This window comes from Photinus pyralis, unplaced genomic scaffold (genome assembly GCF_008802855.1).
Source record: "Photinus pyralis isolate 1611_PpyrPB1 unplaced genomic scaffold, Ppyr1.3 Ppyr1.4_LG5, whole genome shotgun sequence".
In the NCBI taxonomy this organism is placed as follows: domain Eukaryota; kingdom Metazoa; phylum Arthropoda; class Insecta; order Coleoptera; family Lampyridae; genus Photinus; species Photinus pyralis.
Genome location: NW_022170596.1, coordinates 26,606,012 through 26,631,654, shown reverse-complemented (window position 1 = coordinate 26,631,654; position 25,643 = coordinate 26,606,012). Strand labels below are relative to the sequence as shown.

Below are 25,643 nucleotides of genomic sequence, written 5' to 3'. Positions count from 1 at the left end.
AAAATACTGTAATATCTCCACCAATAACCCAAGCAACAACACAGATACAACCTCAAGAACAAAGAAACACCATAAATACAAGTAACGCAACATGCACTACAAAGACAGGTCCACCCAATAAAGTTACACGCCCTAGCACAGTTAAAAAACACATAACTCCTTCTTCACAGAAACACACCACGTTATCACAACCCACTCGTATTCAACCCAAACGCAAAAACCTAAACAGCACTACTAGCTCACAAAATACAGTAATACCTCCACCAATAACCCAAGCAATAACACAAATACAACCTCAAGAACAAAGAAACACCATAAATACAAGTAAGGCAACATGTACTACAAAGACAGGTCCATCCAATAAAGTTACACGCCCTAGCACAGTTAAAAAACACAATACTCCTTCTTCTCAGAAACAACCCACTCGTATACAACCGAAACGCAAAAACCTTAACACCACCACAGGCTCACAAAATACTGCAATATCTCCACCAAAAACCCAAGCAACCTCACAAATACGACCTCAGGAACAAAGAAACACCATAAATACAATTAAAAAACACAAAACTCCTTCTTCACAGAAGCACACCACGTTATCACAACCCACTTGTATTCAACCCAAACGCAAAGCCAAAGAAACACTTACACAATAAACTCCATTTAATAAAATTACAGGAATTATTATAATGATTTTTTTTTGTTTTGTTTTGTTTTCCTCTTTCCTGATAGCGTTGGCTATTGTGCCCATCAATAGGTATGTTGGTAAGTACGAATTACATACTATCTCTAGATGTCCAATGTACGTGTGTGATTTTTTTTTTTAGACCCTACATAACTTCGTCAGACACAGACACTAATCGTTACTTGATTTTAATCCGTGCGATTAGTTAACCAGGCTAGACCTGAGTTCTCACAAGAAACACCGACCATAATAATAATAATATATATTTGCCCAACAGATACATAAAAGATCCAATTAGAGGACAAATGGAAAAAGTTAAACTTATAATAATTCGAGAAAGTAGAACAGTAACAATGAAAGTAACAAACAAACAAAAAAAAAGATAAATAACACGCATGAAAAGTAATTCTAAGTAATACTAACTCTATGGTAATACATAATAAGTTACATGAATAAACAATTCAAAAACTTAGAAACTGATTTTTTGACAAATGTAAGATGTCATACCTATTTGAATACATATTACAGTTGTTACATACATTATAGAGCGGAGACTCCTTAAGTAAGTTTGACTTCGAAAAAGGTAGATAGAAGGTGTCATTACCGCGATAACCGTAACGGGGGACGAAAAAATTGAGGTACTGAAGCAGTACACAAGTAAAAACCTAAAACGTAGTATGAAGTACCTAGGTATCTAATTAAGATATAAACCATATTTTGACAAGGACTTGTGATAAGAAACGACTAAAGTCTGTTAGTAAAGCTATACCCACTAATATTTTCGTCGAAGTGAGTAAACTGACGTATTTTCAGTTTAAAATGTGACAACCAATTGGTGAAAAATCACGAAATTGAGGTATGAACCCAGTAAATAAGTCTAGGTGTGTGGTATCTCGCGTATTAAATTTCCCAATTACTTCGTGTTCTGTGATTTATTGAGGAAAATGTGTTTTGTATCCTATACCTCAACAAAACTATAAAACTATAATGTTTCATCATCATTGGATTATTGCATTTTGTCGTTTCTCTAACAAAATTGGTAAATAGATTACTTTATTAAGGCAACCAACCTATCCGAATATAGGTAGTTACGTTTGTAATTAAAGATTACGCTCAAATTATGATATACTTATCTAAAAGAATATTTCCACAAATGCTATCTTGTTTTATATCTAGGTATATAGAGGCACTTGTGTGAAACGGATTTACTTAAGGTGATCGGCAACATTGTATCATCGTATGGATTGCAGAGCATTTATGTGTTATCTGCTAAATTTTTAAAAACTTTCGATACTATACCACTTTTTGTACAGTCTATACTTCTATAGGGTTCACTGCTGCCATAGAAGAAATATGTATTTCCACAATTGCTGCTGCACACCTCATTATATTGATATTCAGTTATATCTAAATTGGAAATGATAATAACTGGTACCGCAGGGGCTCAGTTTTAAGCCCCATTTTTTGTAGTCGCAAATGAGGGATCATATCTAGAGATTTCCGGGATTCAAAATCAACAAATAGGTCAGAAACATTAGGAATTCACTAAAGAATTACATTGGTCCAGAATAAGCTACAGTTTCTCGGAATGAAGTGCCCTAAATTTGTATCACTTTTCAATTTCGATTCCATTAGGAGGTAATATCAATATTTTATCTCTAATTAAGATTCAAAAATTTTCAAAAAAATTAATGCCTTCATCTACAATGGTATTATTACTAGGTTGCAACTATCGAGTATAACACGACTAAAGAAGAAATGAACAGTGCAAGAAATATAAAACGTAAACACAACCCTCGGCAAAATGCAAACCCCTTTTCAGCAGCTACATTTTGGTAAGTGCATAATGGTGAAGATTTATTCAGCGCGCCTTTTTTTCAGTTATACCCTACCAACATTCATTAAGGGTAGCAAGAAACCTTTTGAAGAGGATGATCTCTATCAGACTCTTGGCGAACATCAATCGGAAACGTTGGCCAATAGAGTGGAAACCCTTTGGAAAAATCAGGAGAAACCCTCATTGGCTAAAGCGTTAATGTCAACTTTTGCTTTTGAATATATTGCATTGGGCTTAGTACTGGGAACGTCCGAATTAGTGCTGAAGTGAGTAACATTTAAATTGTCGAATATTTCAAAAGCGAACTTTCAGACCGGCCCAAGCCGTATTTCTTGGACGTTTGCTGTTGTACTACATGCCCACAGCTTTTGTTGAATTGCGCATAACGCTGTTTGAAGCACGCATTTATGCTTGCGGCATCGCTTTAATGTCGTTTTTATATGTGTTGATCTTCCATCCGCTTATGACAAGTCTACATTTAGTAGGATTGAAAGCGAAGATAGCGTGTAGCTCTTTAATATACAGAAAGGCCTTAAAATTAAATAACGCGGCTTTTAACAGCACAAGCGTGGGGCAAATTGTTAATTTGGTTTCTACGGATGCGCCAATGTTTATTGTGTGTGCGTTCCTGCTCCACTACCTATGGATTGCTCCAGTGCAATGCATTATAGTCACATACTTAATGTACCAGGAAGTTGGTTTTTCTTCCATTGTAGGCGTCTTGTTGCTATTTCTCCTTATACCAACTCATCGTAGGTATTTACCTAAGATAGCAGTCCTATGACCTGTGCGGTTTTAGATTTATTGGGAAAGGTGGCGTCGAAGTATCGATGGAAAGCTGCGTCACGCACTGATGATAGAGTGTGTTATATGGATGAAATCATTTTAGGGATCAAAGCAATCAAAATATACGCATGGGAAAAGCTAATTAAAGGAGCTTTAGCTTCGCTCCGCAAGTACCAATCGACTATTTTAATTAAATAAATAATTCTTCTTCTTCTTTTGTAGCCTTGAGGTGAAGTACATACGGTTTTCAATGTACCTCAAAGCGGCCAACATCTCGTTCGATGCACTGACGATACCAATCGTTATTTATGTAACTATGATAGTGTATTTGTCACACGATGAGATAAGAGCGGATAAGGTGTTCACATTGATGGTCTTCTATAACTCGTTAAGAGGCAGCATAGCATCCGTGTTTCCCCAATCAATCGCTTATCGTGCCCTGACACTTGTGGCGATAAAGCGTATTGAAGAATTTCTGAATCGCCCAGAAATTGAGATGGAAAGCATCGAAGGCACAACGGACCTGATTGCTGTTAGAATTGTGGAAGGTTATGCAAAATGGAACGAAAATCTTACTTTACATAACGTTAACTTAACGGTGAAACCAGGCACTCTTGTTGCTGTTGTTGGCAAAGTCGGTAGTGGAAAATCTAGTTTGCTAAATGTGGTGTTGAAAGAACTTCGCTTAGTTTCGGGAAAAATTCATGTAAATGGCCAAATCAGTTATGCCTCCCAGGATGCTTGGCTATTCAGTGGAAGCATTCGCGATAATATTCTCTTCAGTGAAAAGACGGATACCAAGCGTTACGACGACGTAGTGCGTGTATGTGCTCTCGAAGATGATTTCGGTTTGTTCCCGATGGGTGATCAAACCATAGTGGGAGGACGCGGTGCTTCTTTGAGTGGGGGTCAAAAGGCAAGGATAAGTTTGGCACGCGCAGTTTATAGAGATGCCGACATTTACTTACTGGATGAACCTTTTGCGGCCGTTGACCATCGTGTTGGTAAACGAATATTTCAACAGTGCATTAAAGAATTTTTGGGCAGAAAAACTGTAGTGCTAGTAACGCATCAACTGAGCTATTTGAAAGATGTCGATGAAGTAATCGTAATGAGTAACGGTACAGTTGTCTCTCAAGGCCCATTCTCTGAGAACAACAACGTCCTGAATTGCGCCAAGGATCAAAGTAACCTCAATGATGAGATAGTGAAACAACCCAGGCTAGTGGGTGGAGAAGTAGACATAACTGAAGACACCAACAAAGAACAAACTTCGGTTGGATCTGTATCAACTACCGTCTACCGGAAGTATTTGGCAGCAAGTGGATTTTTAAACCTAATGCTGGTTGGACTACTCTTTGTATTTGCACAGGTCCTAGTGAGCTCTGCACCTTACTTCTTAACGCATTGGTAAGTATTGCAACCGGAAAGCCATGTTTATTGCTAATAAACTTTCCAGGGTGAATATGGCTCAAACTGTACAAAAGTTCGCTAACGTTAGCAACTCTTCTGAAGCCACACCTTACGAAACTTATTCAAAGACGGTGTACATCCACATCTATTCCACTTTAACATTCGCATGTTTCGTTATCGTTTCCTTGCGTTCTTATTTGTCTTTCTCTCTGTTATTAAACTCGTCCCAAAAATTGCACAATAATATGTTTAACAACCTAATTGGTGGAACCATGCACTTTTTTAATACAAATTCGCAAGGGAGAATCTTAAATCGTTTCTCACAGGATATGGCTGCCGTTGATACTCAACTACCGAACATTGTAATCGATACAACTCAATTATTATTGGGCGCACTGGCTTCAGTTCTCCTGGTCGTAATTGCGAACTGGTGGCTCATCATACCTACACTCATAATAGGTATTATCTCCTACTACCTAAAAAGCTTCTGCCTGTTGACGGCCCGGAACATAAAACGACTGGAAGGTGTAAGTAAGTCGTCACAAACACCACTTCCTTTGTGTAATAATGTGTCACTCAATCAGCGCGAAGTCCTGTGTTTGAACACCTTAGCTCATCGCTGCAAGGCCTCAGCACGATCCGAGCTTTTCAGGCTGAAGCAAAACTAAGGGAGGAATTTGACTCGTATCAGGATTTACACAGTTGCTGTTACCATTTGTTTTTGACCACCTCACAAGGTTTCGGATACTTCCTAGACTCTCTCTGCTCGTTATATATTGCCGCCGTGACACTTAGCTTCGTTATTTTCGACAATGGTGAGTCTTTTCCAAGCGATTTCGGTGGTTTCTAACAGCATCTTTTAGAAGCGCTTAGTGGCGACGTAGGATTAGCGATAACTCAATCGATATCGCTCATCGGATATCTCGAGTGGGCAGTGCTGCAGACGGCGGAACTTGAAAATAGCATAACATCCGTAGAACGCATTTTAGAGTACGATTCCATAGAACAAGAAGACAAGTCAGGTACAGAACCGCGCAAATCGTGGCCAGAAACTGGTGGAATAGTTTTTCGTGACGTTTCCCTTCAGTACTCCAGACGAGGTGCTCCCGTTTTGAAAAATGTAAGTTTTGAAATTTCTCCAACGGAAAAAATTGGAGTTATTGGAAGAACTGGTGCGGGAAAATCATCAATTGTCAATGCTCTTCTTCGACTAAGTTACACATCCGGAACTATTTTAATCGATAACTTAGATATAAAAGGTGTAAATTTACAAGCATTAAGATCAAAAATATCAGTTATACCTCAAGATCCGACGCTGTTATCTGGTACGTTACGGAAAAATCTGGATCCATTCGACGAAATCAATGATGGAGCTATATGGAATGCTCTTGATGAAGTTAATCTGAAACAGTTCATTGCATCAAAACCACAAGGTACATTTATTTGCATTATTCATAAGTAGCACATCTTATGGACATGGTATGTACGTCCTCATCTTGGAGAGATGGATGTATCATTGTCTGTTAAAATGTACACCCCAGGCAAATAATTAATATTGTTAATTATTATAGGATTGTGCTATCCAATTACACAAAGCGGAGCAAATTTAAGCGTTGGTCAACGTCAGTTGATATGTTTGGCACGAGTCATTTTACATAATAGTAAGATATTAATCATGGATGAAGCAACCGCGAATATTGACCTGGAAACGGACAATTTAATACAGAAGACAATTAGAGAAAAGTTCAAGAACTGCACAATATTGACTATAGCACATAGGTTACAGACGGTATTAGACTACGATAGAGTTTTAGTGATGAAGGCTGGTGAAGTGGTTGAGTTTGATAACCCGTCTGCTTTGCTTAAAAATTCCAATGGATACTTTTATAAAATTCTGCAGACATTACAAAAGCCCGATGCGACATCTTGAATACACATTTATTTCATGTTTAATAATCGTTTTATTTTTTAAATTTAAACGCATCGCACCGCCATTCTAGAAAACCGGTAGGTTTAGTCCAAAATTCGGCGGACTTTTACGTCCAGGGAAGAAATTAAAACAAAATGACGGTACACGGTGGCGATTGCCCTAACGGGAACGCAAGCAACAAAGCATGAAGTAGCTGTAGCTACAAGAAATCAAATGCATGAAAGGCAAAGCAACCTTTCTAATAATTAACGAAAGGGAAAGTATCAAACCCTTACACCATATAGTACAAAGTACGCTTACCTTTAAAAATAAACGGTACAGTGATAAAGATTCTCAATGCAATATACTCGAACACACCGAAAAAAGCCAAAAGATCCTACGGCAAAAGATCTTCTCTAAACAACGGCTTTAGCTCTTATATAATATGGCCATTTCATGGGAAGATCGGCGGTATTTCCAACCGACACAGCGCAATTGAATAATAACGTCAAAACAATAAAACGTCTTTAATTAATGACGCCTCTCCCTGCCTGATAAAAATCTGGGATCGGTCTTAAAATGTTTCTTAATTAAGCGCGCATCTGGCAATATCCCATTGAAATTGGTCTCACCGGAAAGTATTAAAGCTGTTTTTTCGGGCCTTCATAAAACCAAGCTGCGATTTCGAAACGGAAATCTTCACGCGAGTTTCGTGAGTTGCACAGTTAAAAAGAACGAACGCCCGGTGTCAGTTTTATTCCCTCAGAAAAAAACGGTTTATCGCGAAATTAAAAGTTAGTAAAAAACCTTTTACGTCGAGTAAAACGCGTTCCTTCGGAGAAATTGAAACATCCGTACTCGGTCAAGGATAAGTTAATTAAGCGCGCTAATATATTTTTACGCCAAAAAGAACTATTGTTAAAATTCAGTACAAAGTTGTCCCAACGCTACTGAAACCAAAAGGGAATGAACCTTTGTCCTAGGAAATCGTGGCGATAAGATATCGATCAACTTCCGCTAATAAAAGTAGGTGTCAAATTTTGATTTGGTGAAAGTTCCTCCTTTTGTGTTAGAAAAGAAGCTCGTTCACAGTAAACTGTTGTGATAGGGAAAATCTTGCTTGCCTACGTCATAAATGTAGAAGTTGATGTTCGAAAAGTATTGTATCACACGAGACCGCCCTGGGGCATATTTTGTACGAACATTATCATCTACTGAAGGACATTTTTATAAGAGGGACTGTACTTATGTTTATTTAACATTAAAGGTTGTGCAACTTTAAGAAAAATGATCGTAAATTATTAAGGAAAATTTGAATTTATATGTTCTTAAAGATATCAATCTCTGGGCCAGCTGAAGCCGTTAGCATTTCATGTATTTTAAAACTAATGAACCCGTTTGGATCTGATAAAAAAAAGTTGTTTTTTGAAATTTCAAGAAAGAAATATTCCAAATTAATGGGTCCATTCCGATGACTTATAAGGTGAATTGTCCCATATATTTGTATTTGGTTCGATACTGAGTTATGGGTAGGTAAAAAGATAGTGATCAAAAAAATTAATCTTCTAAAATCAAAGCAGAAAAACTGGTATACTGAGGAACAAGAAGACCTCTAAAATAAGTTTGCTTCATCTTGTATATTATATAATCTTAATAGGGTTCGACTACCCGATAGCAGTAAACATCAGCAACATTGTTCACAGTGAATTGTTTAGGTAAAGTTGTTTAAATACCGAGACCTTTTGTGAACTTATAAATTTAGAGAATTTTACCTTGGACTCTGAGAGCCGAATTGTACTTATTTTACATTTTATCTCAGTGACCTGCCTACATACAATGAATTATTAAAATGAAGTGCCTCGAAAAAATACCTACTTATGATAAGGATAGATTACGTTCAGTAGGTAAACCTAAAACAAACACTAATTTTTATCAGTTTGACTAGAGCGCTGAGGACGGTGGATTTTAATTACCTCACTACATTTTGTTTAAACAATTTGTATATACGATATTCAGGGTCGAATCGTGTGAATGTGGTATTTTCGGTGTCTAAGTGATAACGTGATACGTTTTCAACAGTACTGAATGCACTAACGTCATTACATTTGGACTAAAGTGCTTCACCAACGAAATTGCTGCCTAAATAATTCTCTGAGATGATCTGCAATTTCCGTAGAATCGTAAAATCCATATATAAACAAATTGTGCTTTAATTTTGACATTGTCTTTTTACGCGCAGACCCAAGAATCTCAATTTAGCGATGTGCGTATTAACAAAACCAGTTGGACAAATAGACGCCAACTGTGTCACTATTAGTCTTGATCAGTAAGGTTTAAAACAAGGATATTAAACAATTATGAATAGTGCCAAAAATATAAGACGCCAACAGAATCCTCGACAAAATGCCAACCTCTTCTCCGCAGCTACTTTCTGGTACGTCTCACATATTTTAGATCTGCATTGCATGACTGTTTTAGTTACACTTGGCCAACATTCATTAAGGGTAGTAAGGTACCCTTTGAAGAAGATGATCTGTATCAAACGCTCAGTGAACACCAATCCGAAATGTTGGCAAATAAAGTAGAAGCCCATTGGAAAAATCAGGAATCATTGACTAAGGCGTTAATTTCAGCGTTTGGTTTCGAATTTCTTACATTGGGGTTGATTCTGGCAGCATCTGAATTAGTACTTAAGTGAGCTAAAGTTCCATTTTACCAACCACGTTTCAAAAGTGAAATTTCAGGCCGGCGCAAGCTGTATTTCTCGGACGTTTGCTATTGTACTACATGCCTGATGGGGATTCGCAAGTAACACTGTTTGAAGCCCGCATGTATGCTGGAGGTATCGCTCTAATGTCGTTGCTATATATATGTAGCTTTCATCCACTCACCGTAAATCTACAATTAGTAGGTTTAAAAGCAAAGATCGCCTGCAGTTCGTTAATATACCGAAAGGCCTTAAGATTGAATAGTGGAGCTTTTAACAGCACAAGCGTCGGGCAAATTGTTAATTTGATCTCTACAGATGCACCAATGTTCATTCCCAGTGCGTTCACACTACACTACCTATGGATTGCTCCAGTGCAATGCGTTATTGTCACATATCTAATGTACCAGGAGGTTGGCTTTTCGTCCATTGTTGGCGTTCTGTTGCTATTTCTTCTTATACCAATCCATCGTAGGTAATTGCATTGCAGTACTGTGATAATCGACGTGGTTGTAGATTTATTGGGTAAAGCAGTGTCTAAATTTCGATGGAAGGCAGCATCACGCACCGACGATAGGGTGTCTTATATGGATGAGATTATTTTAGGAATCAGAGCGATTAAAATGTACGCATGGGAGGGGTTAATTAAAAGTGCTTTGGTTTCGCTTCGCAGGTAATCAACTGTTCAAATTAAAAAATAATATCCAAAATTTGTAGCCTTGAGGTGAAGTATATACGGTTTTCAATGTACCTTAAAGCGGCCAACATCTCGTTCGATGCACTGACTATACCAATCGTTATTTATGTAACTATGATGGTGTATTTGTCGTACGATGAGATAAGAGCGGATAAGGTGTTCACATTGATGATCTTCTATAACTCGTTAAGAGCAACCATGGCAGCCACATTTCCCCACTCAATCGCCTTTCGTGCTGTTGCACTGGTTTCACTAAGGCGCATTGAAAAATTCCTGAACAGCCCAGAAATTGAGATGGAAAGCATCGAAGGCACAACGGACCTGATTGCTGTTAGAATTGTGGAAGGATATGCAAAATGGAAGGAAGATCTTACTTTGCAAAACGTTAACTTAACGGTGAAACCAAGTACTCTTGTTGCTGTTATTGGCGCAGTCGGTAGTGGAAAATCTAGTTTACTAAGTGTTATGTTGAAAGAACTGCGCTTAGTTTCGGGAAAAATTCATGTAAATGGTCAAATCAGTTATGCCTCCCAGGATGCTTGGCTATTCAGTGGAAGCATTCGCGATAATATTCTCTTCGGTGAAAAGATGGATACCAAGCGTTATGATGAAGTAATGCGCGTATGCGCTCTCGAAGATGATTTTGGTTTATTCCCGATGGGCGATCAAACCATGGTGGGCGGACGCGGTGCTTCTTTGAGTGGGGGTCAAAAGGCAAGGATAAATTTGGCACGCGCCGTTTATAGAGATGCCGACATTTACTTACTGGATGAACCTTTTGCCGCAGTTGACGCACGGGTTGGTAAACAAATCTTTCAAGACTGTATTAAAGGGTTTCTGAATGGAAAAACTGTATTGCTAGTTACGCATCAACTGAAGTATGTGACGGAAGTCGATGAAGTAATTGCAGTGAGTAACGGAACAGTTATTTCTCAAGGTTCAGTTTCCCAGAATGAGGTGCAGGGTCAAGAAAACTTTACTGAAGACACCGGGAAACAACACGAGCAAAGTCAATGGATGGGCAGAGAATTAGATGACATCACCAAAGAACAGAAATCTATCGGATCTGTGTCAAATACTGTATACAGAAAGTATTTAACAGCCAACGGATTTATAAATCTTGTCCTAGTTGTGATCCTATTCATAATTGCGCAGGTGCTGATGAGCAGTGCACCTTACTTCTTAACGCATTGGTACGTGCCGTAACTGATTTCCTTGACATTGTTTTTTACTTTTCAGGGTAAATACGGCTCAAATGGAACGCACTCGTAACTCTTCTCATGTATCACCATACGAAATGTACTCCAAGACAACGTACATGTACATTTATTCTGCTATAACTACTGCAAGTATCGTTATAGTTTCCTGGCGGTCATATTCGTTCTTTTCTTTATTATTAAAGTCTTCCCAAAAATTGCACAATAACATGTTTAACAAAGTGATTGGTGGAACCATGCACTTTTTCAATACGAATTCGCAAGGAAGAATCATAAATCGTTTTTCACAGGATATCGCTGCCGTTGATACTCAATTACCTAACATTGTAATCGATACGACTCAATTACTACTAGCTGCACTTGCTGCAGTTATACTTGTCACAGTTGTAAACTACTGGCTTGTCATACCTACAGTCATAATATCCATTATTTCGTATTGCTTAAAAAGGTTTTGTCTCTTAACGACTAGAAACGTAAAACGGCTGGAGGGTGTAAGTAAGTCTCAAATCCCTTAAATTTTTAATTAATAATATTCTGCTTAATCAGCGAGGAGTCCCGTTTTTGAGCACTTGAGTGCATCACTGCAGGGCCTTAGTACTATTCGAGCTTTTCAAGCTGAAACAAATTTAAGGGAGGAATTTTATTCGCATCAGGATTTGCACAGTTGCTGCTACCATTTGTTTGTGACCACCTCGCAAGGTTTCGGATACTTCCTAGACTGTTTCTGCTCAATATATATCGCCATCGTGACACTGAGCTTCGTTATTTCCGACAATGGTGAGTTGCTTTTAAGCGCGTTCAGTGGTTTTTAGTGGTACCTTCTAGAAGCGCTTAGTGGCGATGTGGGATTAGCGATAACTCAATCGATATCTCTAATGGGATATCTCCAATGGGCAGTGCTACAGACGGCGGAACTTGAAAATAACATGACATCTGTGGAACGCATTTTAGAGTACGATGCTATCGAACAAGAAGACAGCTCGGGTGAAGAACCGCGCAAAACGTGGCCGGAATCCGGAAGAATACTTTTTCAAGCCGTTTCCCTTAAGTATTCCCTTCACGGAGCTCATATTCTCAAAAATTTAAGTTTTGAAATAATTCCAAAAGAGAAAATTGGGGTTATTGGAAGAACTGGTGCGGGAAAATCATCAATTGTCAATGCTCTTCTTCGACTAAGTTACACATCCGGAAATATTTTAATCGACAACGTAGATATAAAAACTGTGAGTTTGCAAACGTTGCGATCAAAGATATCAGTCATTCCTCAAGATCCCACGCTGTTTTCTGGTGCCTTACGAAAGAACTTAGATCCGTTCGAAGAGTACGACGACGACACCATATGGAATGCCCTTGAAGAAGTTGGGCTAAAAAACTTCATTGCATCCCAACCACAAGGTATGATGCTCTTTCTGAGGACTGTAACATTTATTTGTATCATTGTTATAGGATTGTATTACTCAATTAAACAAGGTGGGGCAAATATAAGCGTAGGTCAACGCCAGTTGCTGTGTTTGGCACGTGTTGTTTTACGTAACAGTACCATATTAATCATGGACGAAGCAACTGCGAATATTGACTTGGAAACTGACAATTTAATACAGATGACAATCAGGGCGAAGTTTGAGAATTGTACAGTACTCACTATAGCCCATAGATTACAAACAGTATTAAACTCTGATAGAGTTCTAGTTATGAATGCCGGTGAAGTGATTGAGTTTGATAAGCCATCAGTGTTGCTTAATAATACTAACGGATACTTTTACAACATTTTACACCAAATGCACGAGAATAATAAAGTTTAACAGTTTGCTATAATTAGATTAATCAACTGTAAATTCAAGCTACAGTGGCCTCGCTAAAAAATCCGTCTCATTGGAATACTACAGAAGTAATCCTCATTCGGAAATAGGCGCGTGTATTAATTTCTTGGATGAATCAATAAATGAATACAGCGGTAGAACAACAAAAGTTCAAAATTAATTACTAAATTAATTATTAAAATAATTGTGTGTTGTTATTGTAGAAATTTATCTCCAGTCCGTGCGATAAGATATTGTTATCGCTGCGCCACTGTCAGCGGATCAAATTTTCATATCGCAATTTGCGGCAGTGTTGTCTGAACTATTGTGTGGCTGCCAGTTAATTATAAAAATGTGGCATTATCGTATAAATGCAACGATTGTGCAACATAAATAATTACACAAGAAGCCCGTTTCGTTTTAGGGGAATAATAATTAACAAGTTACAAGTGCAAACCAAAAGGTATGTAGGTACTCATTCGTAATAAGTACCAAATAAACGTGCTTATGATTGCATCATCCTCGGAGTCTTTCTGCTGGTGTAGAAAACTTTGAGAAAGTGAGATAAAGAAAGCAAGCTGCACGCATCGTAAGTTATTTACAAAAAGTACCGCTATCAAGAATTAAATTTCATGTGAATTTACGATATTCCAAAATTCCAAAGGTGACTCGACAGCAACTCTTTTTTGATCGCATAGTACATTAATTTAATGCAATAGAATATATAGATAGTCGATGGAAATGTCGTCGACATCGTTTTACCGAAGTTCGTGTAGCTGCCGCCTGTTTATGAGACGAACTAATTCAAATAAGTAAATCAATTACTATTATAGTTTTAACACAGCTGCTATCCAGGAAATCGATGTTGAAGTTACCCAAACGTCGAACGACAATCACCGCTAATTATTAAGCTTCTGATACCTATATAAAAATGAATGTCTGTCCAATATAGTCCCTCAAATAATTCATAACATACCTACCCATCCTGAGTTATTATCATTGACACAAATTTGGGGTGGTTTCTGAAGCAGCAGTGGCCATGTAAGATATATAGGTAGTTTAGTAAATAAACTTCTTTAACATGCGCTGCAAAATATGCATTGGCCCAATTAGTCAAAATATGTAATGGGTGGCCACTTTGCCTTTTCAAAAATTTGGTTTTGAATTTGTATTTTGTATGACATAGGAAAATTTACACATCTACCGCTTTATAGCGAACATGAACAAAAGTATATCTCGAGTAAGAACGATAACAGTGTGTGTATTTCGATAAACGCCACGGAGACCAGTTTGTAAGGAGGTTTTCGGCAAACGAGGTTAGACTGTTGATGAGTTAGCACGTACAGTATTTGTGTGTGGGAATTTATGCGATTATTAGATACTAATTTCGCGAGCGGTTACGTACCAATTTAATAGCGCTAAAATTTTCGTTTGTGAAAGTTTATCTAGTACCTGTAAAGGTTGACCAACTTTATTTTGAGTATTAGGACGTACTTAGGTCTCAAATTCGGGCCCTTTGTACTACCTCCCTGACTAGAGTCGTCCGATTCCTCAACGTCACTCAAGCCTTCCCACACGTGAGATGAACCTAAGGATGCCGGAAGTCCGAGTACCTCCAACCCCTAAACGTGGATGCTAGTGTAGCGCTTTTTAACCTGGATAGGGGGGGGGGGTATTCTTTCTGATAAGTAAGTAAGTAATTATCGATGAATTGCTCCATTATTGGAATACAGCAACATAACATAGTAGATAACGCTTTACGAAAAAGTGAAGATAGATTTGGTCACACATATCTATGTACGAATGTGTTCATGCTTATTTGTCTCTCACGTAAGTACCTAATATTTATAGCAACCTGTGCTTATGCTAATTACCTATGTTCCCATGGTATTGCACAATATTTTGTAGTTACTCATATTGAAACATCGCAGTTTATTCCTCCCAGTGCCTTTTGAGTGGTTGACCTAGTTCAAAACTATATAGCAAGTTATGAAGTGGGTGATCCATATTCTAATATTTGGGATGTAGCCTACTTTGGATGTTATCGTGAACATATCCTAGTAAGTATCAATTATTGTAATTTTTGTACTTATAGATGGGCAGTGTTTTAAGTTTAAGTATTCAGCTTGTGCTGAATACTTAAACTTAAAACACTGCCCATTTATAAGTACCTACCTATGTAAAATTTTGTTTTTTATAACTACAATTGTTTGCATTGTCATTCTATTATACCTACTAATAATGTACAAGAATTGATATAGCTAGTTATATTATTTAGCAGGTTTAACTATGGAACCGATTGTGTGAGCTCTGTGGTATTAACTGATTTGGATCGATTGATCAAATACCATTTTCAATCGTTGGTGAATGAACTGTATTTTGTGATACTAACTTGCAGTACAAATATTATTATCACTATTACATGGAATGATATTTTACGAAATGTGCGATTTCAACGTGTTGGCGCAAGTTGTGGTAGTCTTCTTCTCTTTATTGCTTTCACTGGTTTGCTCCTGCTTATCCACTGACATTTTATCGATAGGAATGTCAGGACACATCATTGTAACGTGTTTTTTTAGCACATAGGTACTGCACAGTGAATCTTGTTCGGACACTTTTTCGAAATGTGACCTGACTTAAAGCAACGCAAACATTTTTGTCGATCTTCGGAAATCATTCTCAACTTAATTGGTTCCGTAGAATGCCATTTCTGAAGAATTTTAGTCTTCCAGACCCTTTTCATACGGTAACGTACATTTAATTACGTCGTTTATTTATAACAATATTATTAACAATAAATTTATAAGTCTTGAAATGATTTAATTTATAACAATAAAATATTTAATGATGACTTACAATTTATAACAACGTAACACAAGTGCATCGAAATAAGAACTGAACCCGGAATACGATTTGCTTATATAGTCAATAACATTCTTTCTAGAATGTGCTTCCACTGTCCTCGAGTTCTCAAAGTTCTCAATGGCTATAGCTTTAGGTAACGACCGTTGCCACTCTGGGCTACTCTCACTGGTTGTAAGACGACGTCCTCAATGGGAATTCGCTGAAAGAAAATAACGATGAATGTTTAGAAGAAGAGTTCAGAAGCAGTCACTCAGGCAATGGTTCACATGATGGATCAGCCGTTTACAAATCTTGAATTGCAGTTCACTGAATTCTAAGTTTCATTGCAGCGTACGGAGGTGGAGCAGAATCAATGAACGGGCTGATAAAACGCATATTTTGCTACAAAAATCAAAACCCGGAAATGATTCCTCTGCATTGCAAACGTGCTAGGGATCAAGCACGTATTTGGGCATCTTCACATAAAGCAGAAATGAAGGTTCTAGATGCTTGCCTACATGGATGGAAGCTCAGTTACTTCCTGCGTGGATGCCAATTCCGCCAGCAAGCGCACCCAGGTGAGGGGCTGCCCCCCAAGCATCAAATTTGGCCATTAAATCGTAGTATGTATTGTTTTCAGGGCCCAAACACTTCAGTAACGAATATATACTCTCTGGTTTTGAATGAGTGAGTATTAACTCACTACTTGCATGTGTAAAAAATTAATTTTTAGTATCTTTAAACAAACATATTTATAATCATCAATTTTAGTGGTACGTGTGCTATTTATAACTTCGCTAACGATATTGTTGGAAAGCCAATTATCAATAGATAGAATATACTAGTTCATGACATAAGTACCGGTTGTCGTCCTTTGAGATAAGTTTAGCTGATAATCATACACATTCGTTTATACTCGCACTTTCTCATATTGAAGCAAATCATTTTATTACTCCACGTGCCTTTAGAGTGGTTGATCTGGTTCAACATTATATATATATACAAAGTACTTTGGTTTGGATATTATCGTGAACTATAGGTAGTAAGTATCGATTATTGTAATTTTGGACTATTTGCTACAGATTGGTACCATTACTCGTTGTAATCTTGCTCAACTTTTTGATTAAATTATGGTTATGATAAAAAGTGATTGTAATCTTGCTCAACTTTTTGATTAAATTATGGTTATGATAAAAAGTGATACTAAGTAGTTCCTTTGCATCACAACTATGAGTGTCACTATTACATGCAATAATATACGAGTATTTGAATTCCTAACCACTGCTTAATTAATTAATATTACTTAAAACAATTTATGCAATCTAGCATAGCGTGTGCTGTCAGGATGCGCGGTGTCTGTTGAGTGTTGTTACGGCGTTTAGAGCTCTTTTACACAGGGATACTGTATCTGAGATTAGGTACAGTTGTGATCAGAATCCATCACAAACGCACTTCGCAGACTTAGGGCATTCCAAACTGTTTTTGCCCTAATGAAAAATTATCCTCGTGTAAACAGTTCTGGGACTGGCGAGAGACTCAAATTTAGTTGCCGCTACTTAATGCAAGACGTTTGCGTGTGTGAAGGACTCCACAAGACAAGACGCAATGTTACAGATGTATCAGAGATACCGCGCTCTGCGAGTTGCTGGCAGTCGCCCGCAAACTGGTATCTCGGATACACCTCTAAATGGAGCCGCTCACACACATTTCGGTCTCTCACTAGTTCCAGTCGCGCTGCGATTTTACGACTTTAGTCTCTAGTCATATGGAACAATTTACACGAGGATACTTTTTGAATAGCCCGCCACTGCACGAAAATGTACCTTACTGCGAAAGACCAGTTTAGAATGCCTAAAGTCTGCGAAGTGTACTTGACATAAATTCTGACGGCAGACTGGATCTCGGATACAGTATTTCGCATACAGTATCTCCCTGTAAAAGCAGTCTAAAGGTCCACTCAAACGCTGTAGTCCTGTAGAAATATAGTTCCCGCATTACCGCGTCGGTTTGAGCGGACCTTTACACGGAGAGATCGTATCATGCAAAAGTAAACGTTCAAAACGAAATATTGAAAAAGTTAATTCAGGTCTTTTGTATGTAATATGATGTGACAGGGCATGCTAGATGAATTGGATAGGTGGGATTGTTCCACGGTATTGTATGCCATTTTTCCTCCTTTAGGTAAGGCAAGATCCACAATTGGACACAAGTTGATTTTGAACTGAATTTGTTTGGGGTTAAACAGAAATTAAGTCTGTTTTTAATATATAATATATATATAATATACAGGGTCATTCTTGACGAGCGTCAGTTAGAAAGATATGGAAAACCTTTGAAAATGAAAATAAACTGATAAGTTCTTTAAGGGTCTTGGTACATGATGAATTGAACTAAAATATTTTCCAAGATGGCGCCACTTCCGGAAATACCGGAAGTAGCCATCAACTTTGTTATTTTAAATAGGGACCCCCTATTTTTTCTACATTTTCGGATTCTACGTCGAATTTGGAATACAACGATACCATAGTTGACCCTTTGCTCCAAGGGCTTCGTCGATATTCAAGTTTCTATGTCAAAAATTGAATTTGCAGGAGTTATTTTAAAAATTTATTATTCGAAAACGGTGAGAGATATTGAAAAACAGTTTTCAATGCTTTATTAAGGAAAGATCGAATTTTCTTATGGTATACGAAACCGTCTAAAAAATGTGAGACTACGTAATTTTTTCACAGCTCTCAACTTTTAAACTTTTAAATTTCGGTAACTCCATTTTTTTAAATGGCAACCCCCATGTTGTTCTTCACCGTTGTTTTACTTTTTCCTAGACCTTTAATTTGATACAAGATGTCAAAAGATGCTTCAAACGGTTTCCGAGATATTCCATGTTTTAGAAGTTACTTCTTGTAGCAAATTAATAAATAAATAAAAATTAATTCACTTGGTGTTATTCTTTTGTTTTTATTATGATAATGTTTAAACGTCAAATGTTCGTTGCTTGAACTTCTTGTCAATAATGGCTCGTTTGGGTTACACTAATGAAGATTTTTTGAATTTAATAATAATACAGGCTGAATGTAATCGAATCGCGGCCAGGACTTGCCGTCTTTTTTCCGAAAGATACCCTGACAATGCGCAACCCACAGAGGCTACAATTCGCAAATTACTACAAGCGAAAATTTGAGGTTTAAACATTATCATAATAAAAACAAAAGAATAACACCAAGCGAATTAATTTTTTTATTAATTTGCTACAAGAAGTAACTAAAACATGGAATATCTCGGAACCTTTTGAAGCATCTTTTGACATTTTGTATCAAATTAAAGGTCTAGGAAAAAGGAAAACAACGGTGAAGAACAAAATGGGGGGTGCCATTTAAAAAAATGGAGTTACCGAAATTTTAAGGTTTAAAAGTTGAAAGCTTTGAAAAAGTGACGTAGCTCACTTTTTTAACCGGTTTCGTATACCATAAGAAAATTCAAACTTTCCTTAATAAAGCATTGAAAACTGTTTTGCAATATCTCTCACCGTTTTCGAATAATAAATTTTTAAAATTACCCCTGCAAATTCAATTTTTGACATAAAAACTTGAAATTCGACGAAGCCCTTGGAGCAAAGGGTTAACTATGGGGTATCGTTGTATTCCAAATTCGACGTAGAATCCGAAAATGTAGAAAAAATAGGGGGTCCCTATTTAAAATAACAAAGTTGATGGCTACTTCCGGTATTTCCGAAAGTGGCACCATCTTGAAAATATTTTAGTTCAATTCATCATGTACCAAGACCCTTAAAGAATTTATCAGTTTATTTTCATTTTCAACGGTTTTCCATATCTTTCTAACTGACCCTCGTCAAGAATGACCCTGTATAAGTAAATCTAGAGTTGTAAAAGTCCGTGTATCATTAGCGATATTTTTCATGCCTCAATGAGTTCGAGATACATTATGACCTGTAAATTAGATTCGCAAATCTTTGGCGCCAGTCTGTCCGGCGTTAAGCGTGAATTATTTATATAGAGACTGCCATCCATACGATACGATACGATCTCCGAAAGAGATTCTCTAGGATGTACTATAAATTTTTATGCGTATCAAATAAAGGGTTGATTCTATTAATCCTGAGCTACTTTGGCCCAATAACATGATTTTGTCCATTTCTTTTCAACATTTGGACAATCTAAAGGCAGCCTGTCATAATTCTCTAGCATCTTTTTCTGACTAAAAATGAAAACGATTGGGGATTTTTTAGGCAGGTGCCTATTACATGAAAAATGTATTTAAGCTCACTCCGTAGGTGTTGACTGAATGGTAACCAATCTTATAAACGCCGCTGACATGTACCAAACAATTTAATACGAAATAATGACCGGAGCAAAACGCCGATACCCAAATCCCCTACAGAATGCTAACGCTTTGTCTTCAGCTACATTTTAGTAAGTAGAGCCCTCAAATACATAATTGTGATAGTTGTTTTTAGTTACACGTTGCCAACTTTTACCCACACAAAGCGCACCAAAAGACAATTTGAAGAAGATGACCTCTATGAAACCCTCACCGAACATCAATCAAAAATGTTGGGCGACAAAGTAGAAGCATTATGGAAAAAGCAGTTTGAAAAACAAAAAAAGCCTTCATTAACAAGAGTTTTAATTTCAGCTTTTGGTTTTGAAATGTTCATTTCGGGTTTATTATTAGGAGTCGCAGAGCTAATACTTAAGTAGGTATGCAAAATTTTATGCATAGGTAAAGACATTTTTTTTAGGCCAGCACAAGCCGTACTTCTTGGCCGTTTCCTTTTGTACTACATGTTTACCGCCGATGAAGATGTCCAGGTAAACCATTTCCAAACGCGGTTGTACGCTGGTGGCATCGTTTTAGCATCATTTCTCCAAGTACTGTGTCTCCATCCTGTCGTGTTACGTCTAAAAACGGTTGGCTTGAAAGTGAAGATAGCGTGCTGCTCGTTAATATACCGGAAAGCCTTAAAGTTGAATCAGGAGGCTTTCGTTAACACAAGCGTGGGACAAATTGTTAATTTGATAGCGTCAGATGCTCCAGTGTTCATTATGGTTGGATTTATGTTCAATTACTTGTGGCTTGCTCCATTGCAGTGCATCATCGTTACGTATCTAATGTATGAAGAAGTTGGGCTTTCATCAGTGTTTGGCGTTACAGTACTATTTCTGCTTATACCCATTCACCGTGAGTATAGACTATGAACTTGCTTTGTTGAGGCGGTAGAACCTCTTCTTCCTTTTATTACGTCAAAGTGAACGTCGGAACAGGCCATCAGAATGACTATAATGATTTTTATTCTCGTTGATTCCTGATGTATTCCACTGGAGGAAACGTTGATATTGTCAATTGGTATAGTGCCGGTAACCGTTTAAGAAGCGTAAGAGATTTATTTTCTGTGAAGCCAAAACAACAATATTCAAAGTAATTAATATGACAGCGAGATCTTTATTTGTTTTAAGAAGTTATTTTGAATGCATAAAATTAGGTGCCCTTTAGAAGAGATTTTGTCATTTAAAAGTAGACATAGGGTAAAACAATACACGTAAATCCCCATGTCTACTTCTTAATAAATAGCATTGGCAACAGATAGTGAGATACGTTTCGGGAATTTTATCTGCCAAAGAAGAACGTTTCTGACACCGATACTTTTCACTTCTTCATCCTCTCTTGAATGACATCACACAAGAATAGATTCTACCTCACTAAAAATATTTTTGTAACACTCATAATATCATCAGATATGTCTGTAGATTTATTGAGTAAGGCAGCGTCAAAGTATCAGTGGAAATCTTCTTCGCGTACTGATGACAGGGTGCGCTATATGGATGAAATAATTTTAGGAATCAAAATCATGAAAATGTACGTTTGGGAAAAGATTATAAAAACTGCTTTGCTCTCCATGCGCGAGTAAGTCCTTCGAGATTTAAAATAAAATAGTAAATTTGAGCATTTTCAGTTTTGAAATGAAATATATTCGATTATCGATGTATCTCAAATCAGTAAACGTCTCGTTCGATAGTTTATTGGTACCAGTTGCGATTTATGTGTCTATTATATCATACGTGCTACACAATGATATAAAACCAGACAAAGTGTTTACATTGCTGATATTTTACAATTCACTAAGGGGAGCCATGGCATCAGCGTTTCCATCAGCGATTAATTATCGTGCTTTGGCATTCGTCGCAATAAGGCGAATGGAGCAGTTTCTACTTCTACCGGAAGTTGCATTGGTGACCATCGAGAGTACAACGGATCCAATCGCAATTAAAATTATCGATGGAGAGGCAAAATGGAGTGAAACTTCTACCTTGCAAAAAATTAACTTTACAGTAAAACCAGGTGATTTGGTTATCGTAACTGGACCGGTCGGTTGTGGAAAATCCAGTTTACTAAATGTAATCTTAAAAGAACTACGTTTAATTTCTGGAAAAATTCGGATAAATGGGCAAATCAGTTATGCATCTCAGGATGCTTGGCTGTTCGGTGGAAGTATTCGGGATAATATTCTCTTCGGTGAACAAATCGAACTCAAACGTTATAATGAAGTTGTTCGCATTTGCGCTCTCGAAGACGACTTTGCTTTATTCCCATTGGGCGACCATGAACTGGTGGGAGGAAGAGGCACTAGCTTAAGCGGCGGTCAAAAAGCAAGAATAAATTTGGCACGCGCCATTTATCGCGACGCTGACATTTATTTGTTGGACGAACCTTTTGCCGCCGTAGATGCTCATGTTAGTCGGCAAATCTTTCAAGAGTGTATTAAAAGATTTTTGGCAAAAAAGACTGTCGTATTAGTTACACATCAGCAACAGTATTTCAAAGAGGCAGATGAAATAATTACAATGGAAAATGGTACAGTAATTTCACAAGTTCCATGGACAGAAAACGACGGTCTTGAGTCCTTTAGCCATCAAGATGACATTGATAGAACAGTTCAAGAAGGCTATAAGTTGACAAATGGGGCAGTGGATAATAAAGACATAGAAAAAGAACAAACTTCAGAGGGATCTGTATCCTACACTGTATACAGGAAGTACGCTACAGCTAATGGATTTTTTTGCTTTGCGATACTTACCGTCTTGTTCCTGCTCACCCAAGTACTCCTAAGCAGTGGTCCTTACTTTTTAACACATTGGTAAGTTTTGCACTGTCACCCCAATAATGTCAATTTAATTCGGACAGGGTGAACAAGGCTCAAATTGGCGAAATGTCTACCAATGCCAGCCACACTTCTGAGGTCTTAGTGCATTCCAAGACCATGCACATCTATATCTACTCCGCCATAACATTTGCCTGCGTTGTAACTGTTCCATTGCGATCCTACTTATTCTTCTTTTCAGTATTGAAGTCTTCCCAAAAATTGCACAATAACATGTTTAACAACGTAATCGGTGCTACTATGCATTTTTTTAACACGAACTCACCAGGAAGAATCATAAACCGTTTTTCTCAGGACATTGGTGCCGTTGATAGTAAATTACCATATGTACTTATTGCCACGGTGCAGTTATTACTGGAGGCGTTTGCTGCAGTTATGCTGATATCAATTGTAAATTATTGGCTCTTATTACCGGCAATAATAATGGCTATTATTTCTTACTACTTAAAACTGTTTTGCTTGTTGACCAGTCGGGATTTGAAGCGACTGGAAGGTGTAAGTAAGTTGAAAAGGTAGTCTCTTTTGTGTCCATAATTAATTGCCGCTTAAACAGCACGAAGTCCTGTTTTTGAACACTTAAGTTCGTCACTGCAAGGACTTAGCACCATTCGCGCCCTTCAGAGTGAAACAGTTTTAAAGGAAAAATTTGACGCGCATCAGGATTTGCACAGCTGTAGCCACCATTTATTCTTTGCCACATCACAGGCGTTTGGATACTTTATAGATTGTCTGTGTGCCTTGTATGTTGCGGTTGTTACGCTGAGCTTTGTAATTTATGACAATGGTGAGAGCCTGCAAAGGTTGAGTGACTTGTAATTTTGATTACTTATTAGGGTCTCTTAGTGGTGATGTAGGATTAGCGATAACACAGTCCATATCACTAATTGCCTATCTTCAGTACGCAATGCAACAGACGGCAGAGCTTGAAAACAACATGACATCCGTAGAACGCATTTTAGAGTATGACGCTATCGAACAAGAAGACAAATGTAGTACCGAACCGCTCAAAACCTGGCCGAAATCGGGTGGGATACTTTTCCGCAACCTTTCCCTTAAATATTCGCCACTTGGTTCCACTATACTGAAAAATTTAAATTTTGAAATTTTCCCAAGGGAGAAGATTGGAATCATTGGAAGAACAGGTGCGGGAAAATCATCCATTGTTAACGCTCTTCTTCGACTAAGTTACACGTCGGGAGATATTTTAATCGACAACGTTGACATAAAAACTTTGAATTTGCAAGCGGTGCGATCAAAAATATCAGTTATTCCTCAAGATCCTACTTTGTTCTCGGGTACATTGCGACAAAATTTGGATCCATTCGAGGAATACAATGATGAAGTGTTGTGGAAGTCACTCGAAGAAGTTGAGTTAAAAAGCTTCTTTGAATCCCAGCCCGAAGGTTTGTCTCTTTCTACACTAAACAATTTATTACATTGCTGTTGCAGGACTGTTTCACGTGATCGTTCAAGGCGGAACCAACATAAGCGTTGGCCAACGTCAGCTAATATGTCTATCTCGCGCGATTTTACGTAATAACAACATACTAATCATGGATGAAGCAACTGCAAATGTTGACTTAGAAACTGACAATTTAATACAGAGGACAATTAGGAGAAAGTTTGAGAACTGTACAGTGCTTACTATAGCGCATAGGTTACAAACATTATTAGATTCTGATAGAGTTCTAGTTATGAATTCTGGTGAAGTGATTGAATTTGATAAGCCATCAGTGTTGCGTGAGAATACTAACGGATACTTTTATAAAGTTGTTCAAAAAATGAACCTAGGATAAATACACTTACTGATATACCACTCACACTCATTATTTAAAATTTAAAACTCTGGCCTCACTGAAAACTGCAGTAAACTTTCCACAGTTACCCTAAACTAACGCAACTTTCTCTAAACAATTGTTATGGAATGATAACATTAAAATATAAATCAAATACAAAGACACAAGCAAAAAAGAAATACCTAACTCTTTCAATTAAATTTAATATAATTTACGTTCTCTGCTCGCAGATTAATCCCAACTAGAAATTGGCCTTATTTCGTGGCTACTCTATACAGACTGATACAATCAGCTCTTAGAGTAACAGAAGAATAGTGTAGGGAACACTCTTTGTCCATCAACCCGACAAAAACGGAGCTAGTTCTCTTTACAAGAAAAAGAAAAATAGACAGTCTTCGGACTCCCCTGCTATGCCAAGAACACATCCAATTTTCAGAGTCAGAGTAAGCCAGGAATCGCCGCGCAATTGGGAGCCTTTGGGAACCATCTCCTCGTCACCATGCATTAGAGCAAATAGCAAGCAGAAACACCCTTGAGCTCGCATGGGTCGAAGGGCCTGCTGGAACGGAAGGTAATGAGAAAGTCGATGAGTTGGCCCGACTGACCTCAAAACAGGTGTTTATGGTCCAGAGCCGGCTCTTCCACTTAAGTAAACGAATTAATAACTTAAGACACCCAAACCCAGCACAGGGCCAGGTAGAACATGATGTTAGATTCTCGTCATGCAATAGAAGCCCTCAAAGGACAATCTCGTAGCCTGGTGCGTTTTGCGCAGAGCT

At 37.7% G+C, this 25,643-nt stretch overlaps 3 protein-coding genes across 10 annotated transcripts; all 3 read left to right on the top strand.

Annotated features, from left to right (window-relative positions):
- Nucleotides 1–1,350: 1,350 nt before the first annotated feature.
- On the top strand, nt 1,351–6,649 carry LOC116171591 (probable multidrug resistance-associated protein lethal(2)03659). Of its 3 annotated transcripts, none has more exons than XM_031488523.1 (10): nt 1,351–1,538; nt 2,405–2,517; nt 2,564–2,785; nt 2,832–3,271; nt 3,319–3,475; nt 3,528–4,715; nt 4,765–5,249; nt 5,303–5,533; nt 5,582–6,151; nt 6,290–6,649. In XM_031488523.1, the coding sequence occupies exons 2-10, from the start codon at nt 2,441–2,443 to the stop codon at nt 6,646–6,648; spliced, it is 3,729 nt and encodes a 1,242-aa protein (XP_031344383.1). In that variant the 5' UTR covers nt 1,351–1,538; nt 2,405–2,440; the 3' UTR covers nt 6,649. The 3 variants fall into 3 exon arrangements, with proteins under 3 accessions (XP_031344383.1, XP_031344385.1, XP_031344384.1); XM_031488524.1 differs by lacking the exon at nt 1,351–1,538 and adding an exon at nt 2,242–2,320; XM_031488525.1 differs by lacking the exons at nt 2,832–3,271; nt 3,319–3,475 and having other exon boundaries at nt 1,354–1,538.
- Nucleotides 6,650–8,300: 1,651 nt separating this feature from the next.
- Nucleotides 8,301–13,185, top strand: LOC116170439 (probable multidrug resistance-associated protein lethal(2)03659). 2 transcript variants are annotated; one of them, XM_031486844.1, is made up of 10 exons: nt 8,301–8,807; nt 8,867–9,061; nt 9,106–9,321; nt 9,372–9,805; nt 9,851–10,007; nt 10,052–11,224; nt 11,271–11,743; nt 11,795–12,025; nt 12,074–12,643; nt 12,695–13,185. In XM_031486844.1, exons 2-10 carry the CDS (start codon nt 8,985–8,987, stop codon nt 13,048–13,050), a joined length of 3,687 nt encoding a protein of 1,228 aa, XP_031342704.1. In that variant the 5' UTR covers nt 8,301–8,807; nt 8,867–8,984; the 3' UTR covers nt 13,051–13,185. The 2 variants fall into 2 exon arrangements, with proteins under 2 accessions (XP_031342704.1, XP_031342703.1); XM_031486843.1 differs by having other exon boundaries at nt 8,301–9,061.
- A 192-nt stretch (nt 13,186–13,377) lies between these two features.
- On the top strand, nt 13,378–24,884 carry LOC116170438 (probable multidrug resistance-associated protein lethal(2)03659). 5 transcript variants are annotated; one of them, XM_031486839.1, is made up of 12 exons: nt 13,517–15,107; nt 15,326–16,469; nt 16,532–16,578; nt 20,183–20,321; nt 20,366–20,605; nt 20,651–21,090; nt 21,657–21,813; nt 21,863–23,044; nt 23,092–23,567; nt 23,622–23,852; nt 23,902–24,471; nt 24,518–24,884. In XM_031486839.1, exons 4-12 carry the CDS (start codon nt 20,251–20,253, stop codon nt 24,862–24,864), a joined length of 3,714 nt encoding a protein of 1,237 aa, XP_031342699.1. In that variant the 5' UTR covers nt 13,517–15,107; nt 15,326–16,469; nt 16,532–16,578; nt 20,183–20,250; the 3' UTR covers nt 24,865–24,884. The 5 variants fall into 5 exon arrangements, with proteins under 5 accessions (XP_031342701.1, XP_031342699.1, XP_031342702.1 ...); XM_031486840.1 differs by lacking the exon at nt 13,517–15,107 and having other exon boundaries at nt 15,281–16,469; XM_031486841.1 differs by lacking the exons at nt 13,517–15,107; nt 15,326–16,469; nt 16,532–16,578 and adding an exon at nt 13,378–13,510.
- The last annotated feature ends 759 nt before the right edge of the window (nt 24,885–25,643 follow it).

Coding starts and splice junctions, on each gene's coding strand:
- LOC116170439 (XM_031486844.1), top strand. CDS start 8,985: ATGAATAGTGCCAAAAATATAAGACGCCAACAGAATCCTCGACAAAAT. Junction 9,062..9,105: donor TTCTCCGCAGCTACTTTCTG/GTACGTCTCACA, acceptor TGACTGTTTTAG/TTACACTTGGCCAACATTCA. Junction 12,026..12,073: donor CTTCGTTATTTCCGACAATG/GTGAGTTGCTTT, acceptor GGTACCTTCTAG/AAGCGCTTAGTGGCGATGTG.
- LOC116170438 (XM_031486841.1), top strand. CDS start 20,251: ATGACCGGAGCAAAACGCCGATACCCAAATCCCCTACAGAATGCTAAC. Junction 20,322..20,365: donor TTGTCTTCAGCTACATTTTA/GTAAGTAGAGCC, acceptor AGTTGTTTTTAG/TTACACGTTGCCAACTTTTA. Junction 23,568..23,621: donor GAAGCGACTGGAAGGTGTAA/GTAAGTTGAAAA, acceptor CCGCTTAAACAG/CACGAAGTCCTGTTTTTGAA.
- LOC116171591 (XM_031488523.1), top strand. CDS start 2,441: ATGAACAGTGCAAGAAATATAAAACGTAAACACAACCCTCGGCAAAAT. Junction 2,786..2,831: donor ACGTCCGAATTAGTGCTGAA/GTGAGTAACATT, acceptor GCGAACTTTCAG/ACCGGCCCAAGCCGTATTTC. Junction 5,250..5,302: donor AAAACGACTGGAAGGTGTAA/GTAAGTCGTCAC, acceptor TCACTCAATCAG/CGCGAAGTCCTGTGTTTGAA.